Raw genomic sequence first — 24,030 nt, forward strand, 5'->3', positions numbered from 1 at the left:
GCCTAAGGTTCATGAAAGGGCAATCTGTAGCCTAGTGCCTAAGGTACATGACTAGGGCAGTCTGTAGCCTAGTGGCTAAGGTACATGACTGGGGCAGCCTGTAGCCTAGTGGCTAAGGTACATGACTGGGACAGCCTGTAGCCTCGTGGTTAAGGTACATGACTAGGGCAGTCTGTAGCCTAGTGCCTAAGGTACATGAAAGGGCAGTCTGTAGCCTAGTGGCTAAGGTACATGACTAGGGCAGTCTGTAGCCTAATGCCTAAGGTACATGGAGGGGCAGTCTGTAGCCTAGTGCCTATGATACATGAAGGGGCAGTCTGTAGCCTAATGCCTAAGGTACATGAAGGGGCAGTCTGTAGCCTAATGCCTAAGGTACATGGAGGGGCAGTCTGTAGCCTAGTGCCTATGATACATGAAGGGGCAGTCTGTAGCCTAGTGGCTAAGGTACATGACTGGGACAGCCTGTAGCCTCGTGGTTAAGGTACATGACTGGGGCAGCCTGTAGCCTAGTGGCTAAGGTACATGGAGGGGCAGTCTGTAGCCTAGTGCCTATGATACATGAAGGGGCAGTCTGTAGCCTAGTGCCTAAGGTACATGAAGGGGCAGTCTGTAGCCTAATGCCTAAGGTACATGAAAGGGCAGTCTGTAGCCTAATGCCTAAGGTACATGGAGGGGCAGTCTGTAGCCTAGTGCCTATGATACATGAAGGGGCAGTCTGTAGCCTAGTGCCTAAGGTACATGAAGGGGCAGTCTGTAGCCTAGTGCCTACGGTACATGAAGGGGCAGCCTGTAGCCTAGTGGCTAAGGTACATGACTGGGGCAGTCTGTAGCCTAGTGCCTAAGGTACATAAAGGGGTGGTCTGTAGCCTAGTGGCTAAGGTACATGACTGGGGCAGCCTGTAGCCTAGTGGCTAAGGTACATGACTGGGACAGCCTGTAGCCTCGTGGTTAAGGTACATGACTGGGGCAGTCTGTAGCCTAGTGGCTAAGGTACATGACTGGGGCAGCCTGTAGCCTAGTGGCTAAGGTACATGACTGGGACAGCCTGTAGCCTTGTGGTTAAGGTACATGACTGGGGCAGCCTGTAACCTAGTGGCTAAGGTACATGACTGGGGCAGCCTGTAGCCTAGTGGCTAAGGTACATGACTGGGGCAGCCTGTAGCCTAGTGGCTAAGGTACATGACTGAGGCAGTCTTGGGGCCCGGAAGCTTGGTGCTAAACAACACATTATAATAATAATAATTATTATTATTATTATATTATTAAGGTGCTGACAGACCCCTGAGAATGGAGAATGAGTGAGCTTCATGTTGTGATGTTTTCTCTGTGTTATGTACGTTCTGTGAAGAAAGTTGTAGTGTATGAGCTGATGGTCACGATTTTTAGATACACATGGAAGATTGCTTATAACTTGTCAAAACAATTAATCCCAAATGGATTGGACTGTAAGAGGCCCTAAGGAGAGGGCTGAGATGAAACCCCTGGTTCTGTTTCTCCAGCAGGGCATGTGCTGCATATGTAGGAGGCTCTGTTAGCCAGGGAACCCCATCAGCTTTCATTGCCAAACGCAAACGTCGGTAAAACCAGCTCGGCCGTATTTGTGTAAGGCCGTAAATCCTGGAATGTATGATTGATTATCAAATGTTATCTAATAAACTAACTGCCAAAAAAAAAAAAAAACAGACTGCCCCTTTATTATAACTAATAAAGGTATAACGTAATTATAAGGTCAATTGTGTTACGGGTAACTAGGTGGATAACTGCTGTGACTATAGTCACTTCATTGCCAAACGCAAACGTCGGTAAAAGTAAAATTATGCAGGCCGTATAACAATATGGGATGGTTGATAAACTTTTTCTTCCTAAACTGTCCACTAAAACATATTTCTGAAAATATCTGAGGAGAGAAATAAGCAATGCATGTGCTGAATCTTGATTCATATTTGATCTGCTAGTTTGAAAGTTTGATCCAAGTTTTGTGAGCCATGCGATCTATACTGGAAAGAATTTCATTTGCAGGTGCAAATACAGAAAAAATAAAATAAAACAGAACCGTCAAACATACCACAGCTCTCTCTGGACTGTACCCGTCATGCATTGCAAGCCTCCCCATAGCAAATTCGTGGAATGCGTTGCTTACATGATTCGTACGACAGGTTGGGACCACTTGAAAATGTTGTTCCTACCTCTGAAAAAATTCAAAATGCGAGAAAATTGGGGAATGTGCGAAGTTCTCTTAAATCACTCGTCCAAGTGATTACAGAACTAATTTGGATGTACGAGTGGTTCCCATTGTGTTTTGTCCAATATTTGTTTTCTGATAAAAAAATAAGCGTCAGTTGGCATCATTATGCTGTGCAGTTAATGTGAGGGTGAAGGATCGCTGTCAGACGATCTTTCATTGGACTGTGTGTCTCCCGACAGTCTATTGACATTTCCCTGTGTTCAACAGCGCCCCTTTACCTGAGATGGCCCAGATTAATGCAGACAAGGTGAGAGAGTCTTGTGTCGCACTTTGTCGATGTGTGTGTGTGTGTGTGTGTGTGTGTGTGTGTGCGCATGCACAAGTGTGTGAGTATGCAAATGTCACATGTAATATGCCTCTTGTGCTCATTCTGTGACTTTTATGATTTCTTTTAACACAGGTGTTAATATACAACCCCACGTTCTTAAAGTATGTCTATGATGTCTGGCTTGAATGCCATGGGAAATATCCCTCCACCGGCTTCTTAACCTTGATGTTCGCCATCCACATATGTGATGAGGTAAGTGCATATTGCACATTTTAACAAACTATATAATAAACAAACTGGCTTTATCCAATTTACCCAAGAAAAAAGTGCAGTGCAGTGTGCGTTTGAGCTGGCGTATACTGCCATCTAGTGTTGGTAAGATGCCCTGATACGTTTTTGGACTATATGCCTGATCACTTCTATATTACATTACATTAATGGCATTTGGCAGACGCTCTTATCCAGAGTGACGTACAACAAAGTGCATACCCATAACCAGGGATAAGTGCGCTGAAAGACCCTAGAGGGAAGTACAATTTCAACAGCTATATCAATCACTTATACATCTTTTTAATATCTTGTTAGGACCACAGATATATATATATTTTTCTTCTCCAAAACTATCAAATCTATGTGATCTCAGTGATCATTTTATTAGGTAGACCTGAACACCAGCTTGTTAATAAAACTCAATGCATAAAAGCATGCAGACGTGGTCAAAAGGTTCAAATGTAATTTTTGACCGTGGAATGATTGTTGGTGCCAGACAGGGTGGTTTCAGTATCTCAGAAACGGCTGATCTCCTGGGAGTTTCACATACACAGCAGTCTCTGGAGTTTGCTGCAAAAAACGAAATCCAGTGAGCCGCAGTTCTGAAGAGCATCTCTGAACATAGAATGCGTCAAACCTCTGAGTGGATTGGCTACTGCACCAGGAGACTTAATAAGTCGAACAAATAGGTCTAATTAGTACCTAATAAAGTGTTCACTGAGTGCATGTGTATACAGTAGTAATTATATTGTTGATGGTAATACAGTTACTACCAACAACTGGACTTTATGAAATCTACTCAGTTTAACATCAAACTGTCCATCTATTCCTCTTGGTCTCAGGTGAATGTTTTTGGATTTGGGGCAGCCAAGGACGGAACCTGGCAGCATTACTGGGAGAAAAACAAATTTACACGTACAAAGCCAACCGGAGTGCATGCTGGAGACTATGAGTCCATTGTCATGAAGCTGCTGGCCTGTAAAAGAAAAATCAAGTTGTTCGAAGGGAGATGAGGGTAACCATTGGCCTGTATAACAGTGTAACCATGGTGATTAACTGAGGCCTATGTCTCTGTGTATGAAGTGCCTTCCTAATTCCTAATGTGTAATGTTTGGGATTTGGGGATGGGGGTTATGTGCATTTTAAACTTCATCTCACATTTATAAATTGAATGATTGTTTTTTTATTTCATGCATAAAAATGTATTTTATTTTTTTGAATACAAAGAACCGCTCATTAAATCTTTATGTAGAGCAGAGATGGGCAAATCCAGTCCTGGGGGACCGCAGTGTCTGCTGGTTTAACTCCAGTGCTGGAGGGCCGCAGTGTCTGCAGGTTTAACTCCAGTCCTGGAGGGCCTCAGTGTCTGCAGGTTTAACTCCAGTCCTGGAGGGCCACAGTGTCTGCAGGCTTAACTCCAGTCCTGGAGGGCCACAGTATCTGCAGGTTTAACTACAGTCCTGCAGGGCCGCAGTGCCTGCAGGTTAAACTCCAGTCCTGGAGGGCCACAGTGTCTGCAGGTTTAACTCCAGTCCTGGAGGGCCGCAGTGTCTGCAGGTTTAACTCCAGTCCTGGAGGGCCGCAGTGTCTGCAGGTTTAACTCCAGTCCTGGAGGTCCGCAGTGTCTGCAGGTTTAACTCCAGTCCTGGAGGGCCGCAGTGTCTGCAGGTTTAACTCCAGTCCTGGAGGTCCGCAGTGTTCGCAGGTTTAACTCCAGTCCTGGAGGGCCGCAGTGTCTGCAGGTTTAACTCCAGTCCTGGAGGGCCGCAGTGTCTGCAGGTTTGATTCCAGTCCTGGTGGGTCAGTGTCTGCAGGTTTTTCGCATTATTTCATTTCAATTTGCAATGTTTATTCAAACAATGATATACATTTGACAGGTTTATTAATCTTTGGAGTGAGATAAATAAATTGGGAATAAATATAATTTATTTTATGTACATCCTTGCTGGTCTACATCCGGCCATATCGGATTTCATGTGACCTCTAAATCAATAAATTATGGAATTCAGCACCATGGAAACCCCAAAAAGACACCAAGAACATCATTCTAACGTGTTTACATCATGAAATACAAGACTTCACATGACCTTGACCTCTAAATGAGTAAATGACTCTACTGTAATCTGTATTATTCAGCATGACTCTACTGTAATCTGTAGTATTCACCATGACTACTGTAATCTGTAGCATTCATTTCAGGGAAATGATAGCATGGCTCTACTATAATTTGTACTATTCATCTTAGGGAGCTTACTAATCAACATTATAAACATCCGTTATTTTTCAAAAACATACACTCAGTGAGCACTTTATTCTGTATTTATTTTAGACTTCTACTGCTGTAGCCTATCCACTTTAGAGTGATGTGTTGTGTGTTCAGAGATGCTCTTCTGCACACCACTGCTGTAATGTGTGGTTATTCGCGTTACTGTCACCTTCGCGTTTCCCCCATTCTGATGATTGATGTGAACACTAACAGAAGCTCCTGACCCGTATCTACCTGATTGTATGCATTGCACTGCTGCCACACAATTGGCTGATTAGATAATCGCATGAAAAAGTATGTGTAATAATGTCAAAATGTTCCAAATTAAGTGCTTGTTCAGTGTATAACACGGGTTTCCTTGAACATGCCACTTCCTGTTTCTGTCTGTTTCGCTATTTCTATCTGTTGAACTGGGGGCACCAGATCCAAAGGTATATGTGAGATGCCTCAGGAAATTCGGGAGTTGAAGGTGCTGATGCATCTTTCATCCCATGTTTAACCAAGCAAATGGGGAGCGTGTTGTCTAAATCTTCCATTTGGTTAAGGTAGCCTAATCCGCCTCGGTCGACTTGGAATAAACCTACCAGGGATGTGGAAGTGCGTTTTGTCAGTGTCTGAAGGAGTGTCGGGCGGTTGCTATGCAACATTAGTGAACTCTAACGTTGTTCTGCCAAACTCCCTAGCTAGTTAGCTTGCAAGGTATCGTAAGTGAGCAAACAAGATTGTATTCCTTTTTTAAAAATGTGTACCATTATGCAAGCACTGTCCAACATTAGTGCGATCACGTTGCGTAGGTCTACTTATTATTTGGAGAAGTGCTGCTCCGCTTTCTCCGGTCCACAAATTAACTACTAATAGGAAACTAGCATTAGCTTGGCAAACGTATAATGGAGGGCAGCGTTCACTTGCATAAACAAAGTGCACAAAACACATTAATATGCTGCTTCAAATGACGTACTTACAACCGATACTTTCCAAGACACGATTGTACAAAGTGGAAAGGTAGAACTGTGCAGCTAAAACGTAACCACATGTATGGGGGCTCACATGAGAAATTAAACTTAAAAACAAAACAAAGGAAGCAATGACCCCTGTGACCACTAGAGGGCCGTCAACCATAAATAAAAGACCCAGTTCTAATAGTATGTATGGGCTGTAATAAACCATCCCGAAAAGGGCTCTGTCGGAAGACCAGAGAACACACAATACACTCCAGATAATGATCCAATATATATATCTTTATTTATTATTTAAAATGTAAGTAACAAACAGACTAGGGTAGGAAAGGTAGCACACACACTAAACATAGTTTAATATAATAAGGATTTAAAGACTTAGCTCGCCGAGCTGGCGAGACCCTCCCCCGGGGTCTGGGCTGTGGCTCCGTCCGACTCCCCGGGACAACAATAGCTTGGGTCGGCGGGGCCAATAGCGCACGGCAGCAGGCCGAACGCTGGAACGATGGGCTGGAGAGCAGGCGGATGCACACACTCCTAAATCTCCCCGGCCCTGTCTTACTAAAGGAGGCGACCAGCCTCCCCTCCTTGCGCTGGTACAGCTCCCCTGACTCACCTATCTTCACCGCCGGCAGAACTATAATTTGCGAACGGCTCCTCCCCCCAGAGTGTGCCGATCCGCAATAACAAACAGGTCTCAGCTCCCCAGCAACACCCGAATGAACCCTAGGCTCTGTCTTTTAACCCCCAGAGTCCCATGCAGAGTTTCACCGTCCCACAGCTGTAGACAATTAGTCCATTATTGCTCTCCACCCCCCACCAATGTTTCCGCCCACACCAGGTTTATCACAGTATGGTCCTTATACCACCTGTGAAGCAACCTGCTTATCTGCCATTCTGATTGTAATTCTCTGTAATGCTCTGGTTCGTCAGCGGTGGAATGACTTGCCTCCCACTGTCAGGACAGCAGAATCCCTCCCCCTATTTCGACGCAGACTAAAAACACACCTTTTCAAACTGTACCTTAGTCCTCCCTCCTGATTTCCCCCGCCCACTTTCTGATATCCCTATCCCTCTTGTCTAACCCCCCCCCCCAAAAAAAGAATTGCACTTTTGATGACTATATGTTTAGAACAACATCATGGATGTGATGCTTTAACTTGTGGAAGAACCTATGCACTTGTAAATCGCTTTGGATTAAAAGCGTCTGCTAAATGACAAAAATGTAAAATGTAAAAAATATATAATTTATATAGCGTCTTTATCCAAAACGCTGTATAATTGTTGGTTCTCATTCACACACACACACACACACACACACACCAACAACGAATCACCGCATACTGATAATTGAAATAGAACTGTAAAGCATAAGCATAAGTCAAAGCACATATATCTTTATTTTATCACTGCTATTGAACTTATTGCTCGTCTTATATTTGCTGAAACTGCTTTATTGCTGCTTCTGTTTGTTATCTCCAGGCCACGGCCCTAGTTCTTATCTTTGTGGTCAGTTCCTGCTCTTTGAACTGAACTTGCCTCTTGGGTTTTCAGTGCACTTGTCCCTGGTTACCCGCGTTACCACAAAAGGGTATTTAAAAATCCGATAGTCTTTTACCCGATCTACAGTAGCCACTATTTTCCCATACGCGACGACCGCTGCTATGGCACTACTTTAAATAGAGCACGCTTTGGCGCCTCTCCACAGTTATCATCGACCATTATCAACGGTATACGCTTTTACTGTGGTTTCTTTCCTTTGGGTTAAAAAAGATGGAAATAAAGGTTTGACTATGGAATGACTCCAAAGGATATCAATGTAATGTAATGTAATATCAGTTTCTCAAGCACGGGGAGCCTAAGATCGGAAGTAAGTGGGCTATATCAATTAATATCACAGACGCTGATGCAGTGACTATTCGTATCCTGTATGGGCATGTGCATATTGTTCTGTTATAATAAATGTGTCTAGTTATTTCGAACAATGTAACGGCAATTCCTATTAGCTTGATTAGCATTATCCTGAAGTAAAAACAGAAAAAAAGAAAAGAAAAAACAGAAATTCAAGAACATAAATGTTTGTGATTAAAAAATGAATGAAATAATAATAAAAAGAAAAGGAAGATGTTGTTGGACGTCTATGTTTTAGGATTAGACTCGAATATAGTTCACCAGAATATAGACCAAACTCTGTGGCTGATTGTTCTTCCCTTCAAATTAATGTAATGAATGTTTAGAAATAATTTTGCAGATGGTACGTAGCTAAACATAAAGGCAAACGTACTGAATGTGTGTTGAATGCCACACAAGGGCAATTTTGCCCAACAAAGAATGTAATCTCAAGTGTGAACATGCAGAAACATTGATAATGCGCTATACAACACTGAGAATATTGTGCCATCCGGGTTGGCGAACGAACTTTTTACTGTAAATTGGCTAAGCGCTGTAGCACATAATTGTATATGTGAGTGTCTCGTTAATTTTGGAAACTATGTTACCGTAAACTAAAACGTGTTCATGTGTTGAACAATTACGCTTCCTGAGCAATAAAGTCTGAATTCTGAATTCGGAAGAGAGACTAGACAGTTTTAGTTTGTGGGGCCTTGCAAACATATTGCAAGATTCTGAGAAAATAATATCTGTAAATAAAAACACTTTTTTATTGAACTCAACAAAGATATATATAATATCACAGGATCTAAGTATATTACAGGTTGATTGATGTAATATAATGGATGGCTAGAAAATTGCCATTACACGCAGTCTCAATGGCTTTAGAACTGGGGCTAGGCTTTACACCACATTATGTAAAGCAAGTGTGATTTAATAAGGCCTGAAATACTACAAAATGTGGTTTCTGATTAGCATATTCGCTGGAATGGATATGAGATTTTGCTCAAATTAAGAGAAGGTTGATAACAAACATTTTACGGTTTATGTTTACCTTCTCATTTTTTGAAAACACAGTAGCACAAATTTAAAAAAACAATCGATTGTACCATCTGTAAGTTTCTTTGTATCATTCCAGAAAACATGGCAATATATACCTTCCCAAAATACAGATATTGTTTCATCAGCATCATTACAAAATGAATCAACTTCACATTCTGAGAGATTAATAACATCGGCGCAGCAGCACCTTAAAAAAAAGACGTCAGCGTGAAAGTGACGTCATGGCGTGCATGCGTGGTGACAAGCAATTTAGCTGGCTAGTTCATAGAAAGCTTTTAAGAGGTTTTAAAAAATTTTTTTATAGTTGCATACCGTAGTTGCATTTCCGCAAGAATAATGGGGTTGTTTTCATTCTGGCAACTCGTTCTTGTGTGTGAGTGGCGTTTGAAAACTTCACCAAGAGCTGTTAACAAATCTGTGTTTTAGTCTCTGTGGGCATAATATTATGAAGGAGAGCAGTTGTGATGACCTAGCAAGGGGTATTCTTTTTGAGTGTGTGTCGGAGAGATAGATAGAGTCCAATAGATAGAGAGAGAGCAAGAGAGAGTGACAGAGAAAGTATGATATTCATATTCTTAACACCACAAATGTAACAATTTATTTAAAATGGTGACCATTGGTTTTGTTGTGTTTATGCAGTCCCCTCCAAAATGATTGGAACAGCAAGGCCAATTATACACTGAAGACAATTGGGTTTGAGGTCAGAAGCTGTACATGAGATTCGTATCCGAATTTCAGTTTTTATTTCGAAGTATTTTTACAGTGGGGTGCAAAAATTTGGGCACTCCTGGTTTAAATGTCTGTTACAATCCCTCATTTGCCTATCTGACAAAGCTATGCCACTGCAAAGCTAAGCAACCTGCATCTCTGCCATTTTGATTGTCATTAAAATATACCTTTATTTTATGCATTTTGAAACAAGATGTACTGAATTATTTCCCCATCCATTAATAGTTGGCAAGTTTGTGGTCGCAAGACGGAGGGAAAAGTTTTAGGGAAACGCTAATTTGAGTTTTTCAGGCCCAGCAAAGTTTCTCTGACAGAGAAAGCTTCGACCAAAACGAAACATAAAAAGCCATTGTGGCAAAACCAAGGCGTCCGTGGTCCTCATCATGGTGGACCAGTTTTTGAAGTTTGTTCACTTCGTTTGCTCTCCCCAAACTACCCTCCTGGAAAGAGACAGCGGAGCTCCTGTTCCTCCACGCCTTCCGTCTGCACGGCCTGCCCCTGGAGGTGACCAGGGGCTGTGGCCCTCAGTTCTCCAGTCGCTTTTAGAGGTCATGCTGTCCGCTCTGGAGGCCAAGACCCAGCTGCTGTCTAGCTTTCACCCCCAGACCGCCGGCCAGACTGAGCGGACGAGCCAGGAGTCGGCAAAGACACTGCGCTGCCTGGTGGAGAAATCCCTGCCCTCCTGGGAGGCCTCGCTCGCCTGGGTGGAGGATGCACATCATTGCTCCTCGGGGCCGCCATGTCCTGACTCCATCTCCCATCACACCCCCCACCTTCTCAATGCCTGACTCCATCTCCCATCACACCCCCCACCTTCTCAATGCCTGACTCCATCTCCCATCACACCCCCCACCTTCTCAATGCCTGACTCCATCTCCCATCACACCCCCCACCTTCTCAATGCCTGACTCCATCTCCCATCACACCCCCCACCTTCTCAATGCCTGACTCCATCTCCCATCACACCCCCCACCTTCTCAATGCCTGACTCCATCTCCCATCACACCCCCCACCTTCTCAATGCCTGACTCCATCTCCCATCACACCCCCCACCTTCTCAATGCCTGACTCCATCTCCCATCACACCCCCCACCTTCTCAATGCCTGACTCCATCTCCCATCACACCCCCCACCTTCTCAATGCCTGACTCCATCTCCCATCACACCCCCCACCTTCTCAATGCCTGACTCCATCTCCCATCACACCCCCCACCTTCTCAATGCCTGACTCCATCTCCCATCACACCCCCCACCTTCTCAATGCCTGACTCCATCTCCCATCACACCCCCCACCTTCTCAATGCCTGACTCCGTCTCCCATCACACCCCCCACCTTCCAGGCATAGGGCCTGACTCCATCCAGTGTTCCATGTCTCCAGACTTGAGCTATATCTCACATCCCAGATTTTGTTTCTGTTTATCTGCCTGTTTGGACTGCCTTACTGTTATCGACCTTCTGCCTGTGACCACGACTACGTTTTGGTTTTCTTTCATTTTATGTGTGAGGTACCGTTCAGAGGACCCAGACACAGACCAGGGAGTATGCAAAAATGTTGTTCTTTAATCAGTCCAGGATCAAGCCAGGTAAACAGAGTTCAAACAATCCCAGAATCAAGCCAGGTAAACAGAGTTCAAACAATGCCAGAATCGAGATTCAAAATAATGGTCAAAAAACAAAGCAGGGGCCTATAATCTGAGAGTCACAAGCTGGAGTACAAAAAGGGCCAAAACGAATAATCAAATAATCAAACAAGCAAAAAAAAAAACAGAAGGATAAGGCAAACTCGTGTCGTTCTTGAATCTCAAATATACAGGCTTACTATGAATTGGCAACCCGATATTGATCAACGTTCAGACAAAGAACAATGCAGAGACAGGTGTTTAAATACCAAGACCAGACCAAACTAGGCGGGGCACGGGAGTGAGGTGGGCTAAACAAATGGACAACATGCGGAGAACATAATAGGGTACTGATATAATAACAAAGAGGAAACGAACCCACATGAAAGACATTCGGCTCCGGATTAGGACGTGGACATTACATAGTGATAGAACAGAGAGGCGGAGTTACAGAGCAGACTAGAAATGGGAGATAATTGTTTGTAAGTTATAGTAAGTGTATAAATCTAAATACCCAAAATAAGTGACTGTTAGTTTATTAGTTAGACAGACAGTAAGTGTGTTAATATAGTATATTAGTACTCAAGGGCATAGGTTTCATTTCAACATTGGGTGTTCTCCCCCAGGAAATTTTGAGCATCTCTCACTTAATTTCCTGCATTCTGGTGAATTTTTATGAACCAATTTACTCCTCTTCTGCATCAATTTATCTTCACATTTACCTCAGTCCAGCTTCCTCATTGTTCGCCGCATATCTTTCAGACCGTTTGCAAACACAGCGAACAGAATGCTAACGGAAAAAACTTTAATTGTTTGCAAACGTTCGCCTGTTTGCTGAACGCACCTCAGATAACTTCAGGCACAAGTTATAAACTAGATAACGTTAGCGTTTCATCCGCATATTCTCTCATTCAGAAACACTGAAGGTAAAACAAGCGTGATAGCTATTTACACTTGATTCATGACACTATCATGCTTCCGCAACGGTAGACATATCGCAACTGCGGGTGTATGAAATAATTGTAAAATAGGCAAAAAGATATCTAAGCGTTTAGACCCTCTGTGCTGTTATTTATACCTGTACTGGGGAGGAGGTTATCATTCATTATGTTTTGGGGGGACAAATTCACCTCTTCTAAATATTGAAAGTCCTGACGCAATTCTATACCGTTTATAAACGGCTTATCCATTTCGGCCGATCATTTGCGTTTGCCGGCCGGCGTAAGCTGCATCGCTGTGTTCACCTGTCATACGCCATCGTCCGCAGGTGTGCTCGTTAACTTCTCATAGTTTAATGTGCGCGACTCGCCCCCATTCAGTGCTAGACTGCGTCCCACAATCTTTCACTCCACCATCCTTTACTCCACTCCCCCAGGGCCACTCCTCCACTTCTGCGAAATAATGTGGCGCAAAGGAGTGCTGTATGCCTATACACTTTCCGTCTATTGGGACGCACCTGTAGTGTAGGTGCATAAATGCTTTTGTTTTTTCAGTCCTCATCGTCGATGGAAATGTAACTTCACCTTTCCCGCAGCGGACATCAAGGTAAGTTATTCACATGAATGGTGGCGCTGGTTTGATTAACTTTGTTGTAGTATTTCTTTTTTAGTTTTACTTCTGACACTATTTTATATAAGGAGAACGAGGAGGAGGCCGATATAACAGGATTAGTCGTTTAATAGCGTCTCTCCAAACCCCTCCTTGTACATCGGGTTATTCTTCAAGGGTTCCGATTGTATCTGTAAACACACTAAGACTCGGAACTGTACTGGGCTCTCAGGTCCTCTTAGCACTCATACTTGTGTTTGATTTGCTCTTCGTTGTACGTCGCTCTGGATAAGAGCGTCTGCTAAATGCCTTGTAATGTAATGTAATGTAATGTGATGTGATGGGTTATATCTCTCAAGGCTCGGAATGTATTTCTTTGCCTCTGATTTGCTACAATTTTAGATTTGAAATCACACAATTAACATGTGATTAAAGTGCAAATTTTCAGATTTTATTAAAGGGTATTTTGTATACACTTTGGGTTCCCATGTAGAAATTATAGCGGTGTTTATACGTAGCCCTTCCATCTCAGGGCACCGTAACGTTTGGGACAAAGTGGAGTGAAGTATGCATTTTCAGAATAATGGGACGCACCCATTGGCTGTATCTGAAATGGCTCACTATTCACTTATTACTAATCCCTACTTTGTGAATATCAATTTAATACGCTACACAGGTTTATCTAAAAAAAATTAGAATACCGTGGAAAAGTTACTTTTTTCTGTTATTTAATTGAAACTTTCACATATTCTAGATTCATTACACATAAAGTGAAATATTTCAATTATTTATTATTTTGAATCTCGATGATTATCTATGTGGTTCAGGTCAATCAAGCACAGTAATACCATGGTCAGCAAACCAGTTACTAGTAGATTTGGCACTGTGGGCAGATGCCAAGTCCTGCTGGAAAAGGAAATCAGCATCTCCATAAAGCTTGTCAGCAGACGGAAGCATGAAGTGCTCTAAAATCTCCTGGTAATCTGCTGTGTTGACTCTGGACTTGATAAAACACAGTGGACCAACACCAGCAGATGACATGGCACCCCAAATCATCACTGACTGTGGAAACTTGGACACACTGGACTTCAAGCAACTTCCAGTCAACTTTCCATGAATATGCGTTGATACAACACTCTGCGAACAGCCAGCCCTTTCAGCAACGACCTTCTATGGCTTACCCTCCTTGTGGAGGGTGTCAATGAGTGTCCACTGGGCAACTGTCACGTCAGCAGTTTTCCCCATGATTGCCCGACCATGTATTGAGAGCATAAATGAACATACTTTTCAGAAGATCGACATTTCTGTATTATAAATCTTTTTTTTGACTGGTCTCATGTAATATTGTAATATTTTCAGATACTGGAGCTGTAAGACGTAATCGTCAAGATTAAAACAAAAAAAGGCTTGAAATATTTCACTTTATGTGTAATGAATCTAGAATATAAGAAAGTTTAACTTTTTGAAACAAATGACCGAAAAAAAGAAACTTTTCCACCATATACAAATTTTTTGAGATGCACCTTGTATAGTTAACTAAATAAAGAGTGAATTTGGACAGCAGACGTCGTATTTTGCAATATATCCGCGTAATCGCGTATAAGGCTATGCACTGCAGGATCTTGCCGCAAATCCATTAACAAACATAGGTCTATACAGCCTGTTCTTAAAAACCCTCATTTCCATCTTACAATGCCCAGTGAAGATGCAGCTCCCTTAACCCAGATATGGCGTTCAATTTGTCATTTTTCTTCTTTTAAAAAAAATAAATAAAATTTTTAAGCATGGCCGTGGCTTATTTTATGTGTCTAATATGTAAAAGAACATATTTTTATGGAGTAAATATCTACAACACACCCTACACCTTTCTATACAAAAAACACTGGTTTAGAAGAATGCTATTACCGCTTTTAGTCGATAGACTGAATGTAGCCTACTCGTTCATCACAAATTACGTTTATTTCTTGGTTTACTATTCACTACATTAGGGTGAATTCAGATTCAGAATTTGGGACGCATTAAGTATTTTGAGTTTTTCGCCTTGACTAGCTAATCATTGTCATTCAGCATTTTCACCTCAAATACCGTGTATATAAATTGCTCGTGGTCACATGACATTTATTCTGTGACTCACTCATTGAAGTGGGCGTGGCGATGGTCACCCAGGAAGTTGGCAGGAGACAGGGTACCGGGACACAGTGTAGCATTTGGGCCTTATTTGTTAAGATGATTCAAATGTCATGCATGATACTGATTATCAAGTATAAGATATTACTGCAACAAAATAAAGTAAAACATTTTGAATATAATTTTTTCCTTCTTTAAATCTTTTTATTTTCAGGCTGTCCCAAATTATCTTCACGTGTATGGTAATTAAGTTCATGAATGAAAAATAATATAACATGGCTGAAATTTGAGTGTGTGTAAATAAATGTCACTCTAACATCATTAATATCATTAAAAACTTACAAACTAAATTATCCAACTGTATATATAATTTTTATACATGGTTTGTGATATGGTTTGTGGCTACGCCACCTAGCAATACGCCTTCTTTGGCATGTCATGTTTCATTTACATTATTTTAATATCTTTTCAATCAGGGTCGATTTGCCAGAAGCACCATTACTGGTGGGTGTAATTCACTATTTTCTCTGATTAGCTGATGTTTTCAATAAAAGCGCAACAACAAGCAAAACGCACCAACACTCAGTACACCAGTGGTTTCTTTCTTTTTCAGGTCATTCCAAGTTGTTGTACAAGCTATCCTCAATGCTTGTGCAATGGATTTCCCCTCTTTTCTAAGCTTCAAAATAGCTTGCCTTTCTCCCAAAGACAGCTCTCTGGTCTTGATGTTGGTTTATCATTTCTAACACAAATGGGTGGTCTGATATAAAAGGTGATGTTCTTAGTTGTTTAACAAATCTAGACAAAAATACCAGGAAATAAAGGCTGAAATTCAGATCTGTCATCTCATCTACATCTTTTGACCTCAAACTCAATTGTCTTCAGTGTATAGCAAAAACTAAGAAATTGCTGTTCAAATATTTTTGGAGGGGACTGTAGAACTCTCATAAAATGAGGAACCTCTAACCTGCCTGGTGTGGGAGATTGAACCTAAAGAGTGCAATCACGTGCAATATCAACCTATAATCACGTGCAATATCAACTCATTATCATGTGCAATATCTCCCTATAATCATGTGCAATATCTTTTTTTTTTTTTTTTGATTTTTCCCTTTTTCTCCCAATTTGGTAGCCAATTGTACCTCGTCTGATTCAATTGGAGGTAGTCGTATTAGATGTACCGCCCGTACCCCATCCCTGGGCGGCCCGAATGAGAGCGACACGCCTTCTTCAAGCCGTCTCGTCTCGTGCCCGTTGCCGTGATTCCGAGGCGCCCGAGGTGCTTATTGTGCGGCGATCTAATAACCCTGCCAAGTCCCTCCCTCTGGAGCAGCGAGCCAATTATTGCTGCCCCACGTGAGCCGGCCAAACTTGGCTTTTGGCAGGACCGAGAATCGAACCCGGGTGTGCAACTGCAGCAAACTGCAACCGCAAGTCTGCTGCGTCTTAGCCTGTTACGCCACCGCGGCTCATCATGTGCAGTATCTACCTATAATCACGTGTAATATCAACTTATAATCAATATGTAACTATAATCATGTGCAATATCTACCTATAATCACGTGTAATATCAACTTATAATCAATATCTACCTATAATCACGTGTAATATCTACCTATAATCACGTGTAATATGTAACTATAATCATGTGTAATATCTACCTATAATCACGTGTAATATCTAACTATAACCATGTGCAATGTCTACTTATAATCACGTGTAATATCTAACTATAATCATGTGCAATATCTACCTATAATCACGTGTAATATCTAACTATAACCATGTGCAATGTCTACTTATAATCATGTACAATATCTACCTCTAATCACTGCAATATCAACTTATAATCATGTGCAATATGTAACTATAATCATGTGCAATATCTACCTATTATTTTATCTCCTTGTAGGTAGTTTATCAGAAGTAGTATGGGCATTGTATGGACCCAAGGCATCTTTTATGACAAAGTAATATTTGGGGTACACCAAATAATATAAGATACAAAGTATCTACATTTGGTTTTGTAATATACATAAACTGTACGCGATATGATCACAGTATTATACAGTACACTAATTTTTTTATTTGTGTGTGCCTGGTTGCACCAGACTACATGTATTGATATAGATTTATACAGAACAAATTAATATTGATTGTACATTAACCAAACTTATCGATAATTACTACTGTTATACTCACCTTCAATGCACTATGTCCCCTCAAAATAAACCTTGCTGTCTATGTGTCTATTGTGCTAAGCCTCTCATTTACATGCAGAACAGTGAATACTTACAATAGCTTACATGTACATGTTCATTTGACAGATTTTTAAGCAGAAACATTAGATTTTCCTTAAGTGTAGCAGTCTCAGGTTGGATTTTAGTTTTTTGAATAATCTGGTAATATTTAAGTTGTTTATGTGTTCCAATGGATTCTACGGAGAGCAATCCCCTCTGTTGGGAAATGCTCCAGGCCCATTACTGATATGTACCATAGATATGTTGAGTGTAATCAGTCCTCCTGTGTTTTCTTTCTAGGTGGGTGATTTCCAGCAGAGAGCAGCTTCACCATCTCTTTACCACCTCATTCAGTCAAAAAGAAGAAAGCAGGACCCCTCCCTCTAACAGGAAGCACAAGCTTGCACTTCAAACCGTCACATTTTCCCTCCTATTCAGACGTCAGTTACTTACTAATCTACGACTGTCAGTACCTCTCGTACTTGCAGTTTACCATGCAGAAAACCCCCAAAGTGTAAACTGCATGCATCTAGCTTTTGAGTGCATCTGAGAACTGTTCTGAAAGGATAACATTCCCTGCCTGAATAGGTCATGCACTTTGTTTCTGATACAATCCTTTCAAACCCTCGTCTGAAGTCAAACCCTCCATTGAGGAAGCTCTCCCTCCTTTTTGCAACTTTCCAGTCTGTAAACACATATCATTTACAAAATGGTGGACCTCAAGAATCCGAGAAGAAAGCTTTTGATTGTGCTGTTCTGCTTCTGTGCTACTACCATAGTTTTATTTAGCTCCAGCAATACGTCATCATACTTATCACAACTTGTCTCTCGGTGGTCCGACAAACCCGTTTCCAGGGCACTGTGTGCCTGCCGCCAGTGCATCTCTGTTGAGGATGAAGACCCCTGGTTCAGGAAGCGCTTTAACACGTCCATATCGCCACTCTTGTCACAGAAGAACGCCATGCTGTCTGACGACACCTTTAAATGGTGGCAGGTAAGCACGCACACAAAAAAGTACCTATGATGCTGGAAATCATCCAAAAGCTGACCTGCTGGCTCATTCTGCACGCTAAAGCCATAGCACTGCCTGGCTCATTCTGCACGCTAAAGCCATAGCACTGCCTGGCTCATTCTGCATGCTAAAGCCATAGCGCTGCCTGGCTCATTCTGCATGCTAAAGCCATAGCACTGCCTGGCTCATTCTGCATGCTAAGGCCATAGCGCTGCCTGGCTCATTCTGCATGCTAAGGCCATAGCGCTGCCTGGCTCATTCTGCACACTAAAGCCATAGCGCTGCCTGGCTCATTCTGCACGCTAACGCCATAGCACTGCCTGGCTCATTCTGCACGCTAAAGCCATAGCACTGCCTGGCTCATTCTGCATGCTAAGGCCATAGCGCTGCCTGCCTCATTCTGCATGCTAAAGCCATAGCGCTGCCTGCCTCATTCTGCACGCTAAAGCCATAGCGCTGCCTGGCTCATTCTGCATGCTAAAGCCATAGCGCTGCCTGGCTCATTCTGCATGCTAAAGCCATAGGGCTGCCTGCCTCATTCTGCACGCTAAAGCCATAGCACTGCCTGGCTCATTCTGCATGCTAAAGCCATAGCGCTGCCTGGCTCTTTCTGCATGCTAAAGCCATAGCGCTGCCTGGCTCTTTCTGCATGCTAAAGCCATAGCGCTGCCTGGCTCTTTCTGCACGCTAAAGCCATAGCGCTGCCTGCCTCATTCTGCACGCTAAAGCCATAGCACTGCCTGGCTCATTCTGCATGCTAAAGCCATAGCGCTGCCTGGCTCTTTCTGCATGCTAAAGCCATAGCACTGCCTGGCTCATTCTGCATGCTAAAGCCATAGCACTGCCTGGCTCATTCTGCATGCTAAAGCCATAGCGCTGCCTGGCTCATTCTGCTGCATTGCTCTTTTTGGCATGCTGTTGTTTCACTGCTGCTGTTGCTTGTATTACATGCTTGTTACTGCATTTGCATTGCAATCGTGTCTTCAGAAGTTTGTTGCTCTCCCACCACCACCCCAGCATCCAACTGTGAGCTTCTAAAGACCCCCATGGGTGGGGGGGGTAGTCACTCCCTGTTTTGGCTGGCTTACAACAGGGAGTCATTTATTATGAGTCTTCTGACTGAACTGTGTATGTGTGTGTGTGTGGGTGTGTGTGTTTTGGTTTTGGTCTGTTGACAAATGTAATTGGAGAAAAACCATGTAAATACAGCATAACCTGCCATCTGCCTAAGAAAGGCTTTATTCTGCTCCCATAGCTACCGTTGCTCTTGTTGATTGACTCTTGAGCAGCTGAGAGTCACTCTTGTGTGTCTTTATTGTGTCCCCAGAGGCTACAGACTAAGCAAAATGCCAACTACAGTGCTGTGGTGCAGAAACTATTCCAGGTCGTCCCTGGGGAGGGACATTATAACGACTCAGGGCCCAATCGCTGCAGGACTTGCGCTGTAGTAGGGAATTCTGGGAACCTCAAGGGATCTGATTACGGAGCCCTCATTGACTCCAATGACTTCATCATAAGGTGACAGACTCAGCCTGAGCTGACCTAAAAACAGGTCAGGCTGAGGTATTGTGGGAAGTGGAGTCCCACAAGGATCGGTGCTGGGACCACTGCTCTTCCTCATTCATATAAATGACCTTGACAGGGACATTTAAAGTACGTCAGTTAAATTTGCAGATGATACAAAACTAGAAGGTTTAGCTAACAGTTTGGAATCTATTGTAATCCAGGAAGATTTAAACAGAATCCAAAAGTGGATATGTAGTGGAGGCAGAAATACTGGGGGTTTTCAAGACCAGGCTTGATATGGTGCTAGATACCATTTAGCTGTTAGGCAAACTAAGCAGTAGGTACACTTTAGTGGTAGGATAAGGTCAGCATTGCTGGTCTGAATGGCCTGTTCTAGTTTTATTGCCCTGCTTTGCAAATAAGAGGCTGATAAACATCTAAACTGCTGTTCTCACTTTTAATCGTCTTTAACAATCTGGCATTGCAGTTTTGTGCTTTCATTTTTTCACAGTATTTTGTTTCTATAAATATGAATGCAACAATAATTTGGGACATCAACGACTGAGCTACAAGGGGGCAAAGTGGATATGATTAACCCTGATTAACTATTAAAAGCTGAGCCAGAATGTCCTACCATGTGTTCTTCCAACTCCTGAATTCAATAGAAATGTTAATTGAATACCAGTTAGTGTATTTTCTGTGGCAATAGTATAGTCTCACATCACGTTACAGAAACCATAATGATGTTTCTTGGTTGTATGGTAAACTTGGGCCACAAAAATGCAGCTATCATGATTGCATTGTCTAAAATCAATGTCAAGACTAGTTTACATAGCAGTCAGTTCTCTAAGAGCGATACATATTGTCTCTGCAGAATGAACAAAGCTCCCATTTTGGGCTATGAAAAGGACGTAGGGAACAGAACCACCCATCGTGTCATGTACCCAGAAAGTGCCACAAACCTGCAAAAGGACACGAGCCTGCTGCTGATACCATTCAAGACTTTGGATCTGGAGTGGATCACTAGTGCTCTGACCACAGGCACTGTGAAACGGTAGGTGGCCATGGGCTACATTGGGAATGCATTTGTGTTTGAACATTGATCTAAGAAGCTGAATGCAGCTCTGAGAAACAGGAGCCCTTGTCAGAAGCTGCTGTAGTGCTCACTCACTTTGTTTTCGGATGAAAAAGAAGCAACAGTTTTCATCATTACGCTTTGCATTTAATGTTCGGGTGAGGGCTAAAATTAGCTAGACAGACAGTTATGCACAAAGAAAGGGAAAAAGGGCTCCTTTATCAGCTCTTGGTTCAGTGCTGCCATGGATGCTCCAAGTGTCCTGCCCTGGGGTACTAGTGGACTCTGTGATCTTGTGGATCGTCATTGGACTAAGTGCCACCCAGCAGGCTATTGACATCTCTCTGTTTTCAACAGCACCCGGATGCCGGTGATGGCCAAGATTAATGCAGACAAGAATAAGGTGAAAGAGTCTTGTGTCGCACTTTGTTCCAAGATGCTTTTGTGTCTGTGTGTGTGTGTGTGTGTGTGTGTGTGTATGTACAAGTGTGTGAATATACAAATATCACATGTAGTATGTCTCTTGTGCTCATTCTGTGACTTTTATGATTTATTTAAACACAGGTGTTAATATACAACCCCACGTTCTTAAAGTACGTCTATGATGTTTGGCTTGAACGCCATGGGAAATATCCCTCCACCGGCTTCTCAACCTTGATGTTCGCCATCCACGTATGTGATGAGGTAAGCACATATTACACATTTTAACAAACTATCTAATAAACAAACTGGCTTTATCCAATTTACCCAAGAAAAAAAGAAAAAGCAAAGTGCATCACCTCCATCACGAAGACTACATTTTCCCATCTCTGTAACATTGCACAACTGCCCATCCCTTTCCCTCAAAGACGCTCAAACCCTGTCCGCGTTACTGCAATGCCCTTTTCTGTGATCTCCTGGATAAATCTCTCCATAAACTGTAATATATACAAAACTCTGCTGCCAGAATATTCACACATACCAAGAAATCACATCACCCCCACCCTCAGTCAGCTGCACTGCTTCCCCATCACCTGACATATTCATTACTAAATCCTTCTCACCCCCTAAAGAGCACTAAAAGGTTTGGCTCCCTCCTACCTCACTGAGTCACTCTTACCCACTGGACTCTGGTGGCCCCCCAAAACCTGGCTCTTCTCCTAATACTATTCCCTCACTCAGTACCTTAAAAACCTGCCTCTTCTCCCAACACTGTTACCCTCAGTACCCTAAAAACCTGCCTCTTCTCCCAACACTATTCCCCTCACTCAGTACCCTAAAAACCTGCCTCTTCTCCCAACACTATTCCCCTCACTCAGTACCCTAAAAACCTGCCTCTTCTCCCAACACTATTCCCCTCACTCAGTACCCTAAAAACCTGCCTCTTCTCCCAACACTATTCCCCTCACTCAGTACCCTAAAAACCTGCCTCTTCTCCCAACACTATTCCCCTCACTCAGTACCCTAAAAACCTGCCTCTTCTCCCAACACTATTCCCCTCACTCAGTACCTTAAAAACCTGCCTCTTCTCCCAACACTGTTACCCTCAGTACCCTAAAAACCTGCCTCTTCTCCCAACGCTGTTACCCTCAGTACCCTAAAAACCTGCCTCTTCTCCCAACACTGTTACCCTCAGGACCCTAAAAACCTGCCTCTTCTCCCAACACTGTTACCCTCAGTACCCTAAAAACCTGCCTCTTCTCCCAACACTGTTACCCTCAGTACCCTAAAAACCTGCCTCTTCTCCCAACACTGTTACCCTCAGTACCCTAAAAACCTGCCTCTTCTCCCAACACTGTTACCCTCAGTACCCTAAAAACCTGCCTCTTCTCCCAACACTGTTACCCTCAGTACCCTAAAAACCTGCCTCTTCTCCCAACACTGTTACCCTCAGTACCCTAAAAACCTGCCTTTTCTCCCAACACTGTTACCCTCAGTACCCTAAAAACCTGCCTCTTCTCCCAACACTGTTACCCTCAGTACCCTAAAAACCTGCCTCTTCTCCCAACACTGTTACCCTCAGTACCCTAAAAACCTGCCTCTTCTCCCAACACTGTTACCCTCAGTACCCTAAAAACCTGCCTCTTCTCCCAAAACGATTCCCCTCACTCAGTACCCTATAAACCTGCCTCTTCTCCCAACACTGTTACCCTCAGTACCCTAAAAACCTGCCTCTTCTCCCAACACTATTCCCCTCACTCAGAACCCTAAGCTTCTCCAACTTCCCTTTGTTTCCTCCTCTCCTGGTTTTGCTTTTCATTTCAGTAATTTATTTATTCATGTTTAACAAGTTTTAGGTGCAGTAGTGGGAAATAAGATGCCATCATGGACATTTGTATGCATCTGTGTTCTCGTCTTTTCATTTCTTTTAAAAACACACACACAAAATCAAGTTCCAGTTCCACACCCATGCACATACACTCAGTGAGCACTTTATTAGGTAGAACTGTACACCAGCTTCTTAATGCAAATATTTAATCAGCCAATCATGTGGCAGCAACTAAATGCATAAAATCATGCAGACATGGTCAAGTGGTTCAGCTGTTTTTCAGATCAAATTTCAGAATGATGCAGAAATGTGATCTAAGAATGATTGACTGTGGAATGATTGTTGGTGACAGACAGGGTGGTTTGAGTATCTCTCATGCACAGCAGCCTTTAGAGTTTGCAGAGAATGGTGCAAAAAACAAAAGAAATCCAGTGGGCAGCAGTTCTGCAGACAGGAATGCCTTGTTAATGAGAGAGATCAGAGGAGAAGGGCCAGACCGGTCAAAGCTGACAGGAAGGTGACAGTAACACATATAACCACACATTGCAACAGTGGTATGCAGAAGAGCGTCTCTGAACACACAAAGCATCAAACCACTAAGTGGATAGGCTACAGCAGCAGGAGACTTAATAAGTCTAAAAAATATGTCTAAAATTACATAATAAAGTGCTCACTGGTGTAGGATATACAATCATAATGATATTGTTGATGATAATACAGTCATTACCAACAACTGGACTCTATGAAATCTACTCAATTTAACATCAAACTGTCCATCTGCGTCCTCTTGGTCTCAGGTGAATGTTTTTGGATTTGGAGCATCCAAAGATGGAACCTGGCAGCATTACTGGGAGAAAAACAAATTTAAACGTACAAAGCCAACCGGAGTGCATGCTGGAGACTATGAGTCCATCGTCATGAAGCTTCTTGCCTGTGAAAAAAAATTGAAGTTGTTTGAAGGGAGATGA

The 24,030-nt window shown here is 42.7% G+C and overlaps 1 protein-coding gene across 1 annotated transcript in view; it reads left to right on the plus strand.

The window, feature by feature from the left end:
* LOC133136608 (CMP-N-acetylneuraminate-beta-galactosamide-alpha-2,3-sialyltransferase 1-like) overlaps positions 1-24,030 on the plus strand; it is a 28,365-nt gene extending 4,335 nt beyond the window's left edge. Inside the window, exons 3-6 of the mRNA XM_061254246.1 lie at positions 20,614-20,793; positions 21,172-21,217; positions 21,379-21,498; positions 23,860-24,030. Of these exons, the coding sequence (XP_061110230.1) occupies positions 20,614-20,793; positions 21,172-21,217; positions 21,379-21,498; positions 23,860-24,030 (517 nt within the window). The remainder of the gene's footprint in view (positions 1-20,613; positions 20,794-21,171; positions 21,218-21,378; positions 21,499-23,859) is intronic.

This window comes from Conger conger, chromosome 9, assembly GCF_963514075.1.
Source record: "Conger conger chromosome 9, fConCon1.1, whole genome shotgun sequence".
NCBI lineage: Eukaryota > Metazoa > Chordata > Actinopteri > Anguilliformes > Congridae > Conger > Conger conger.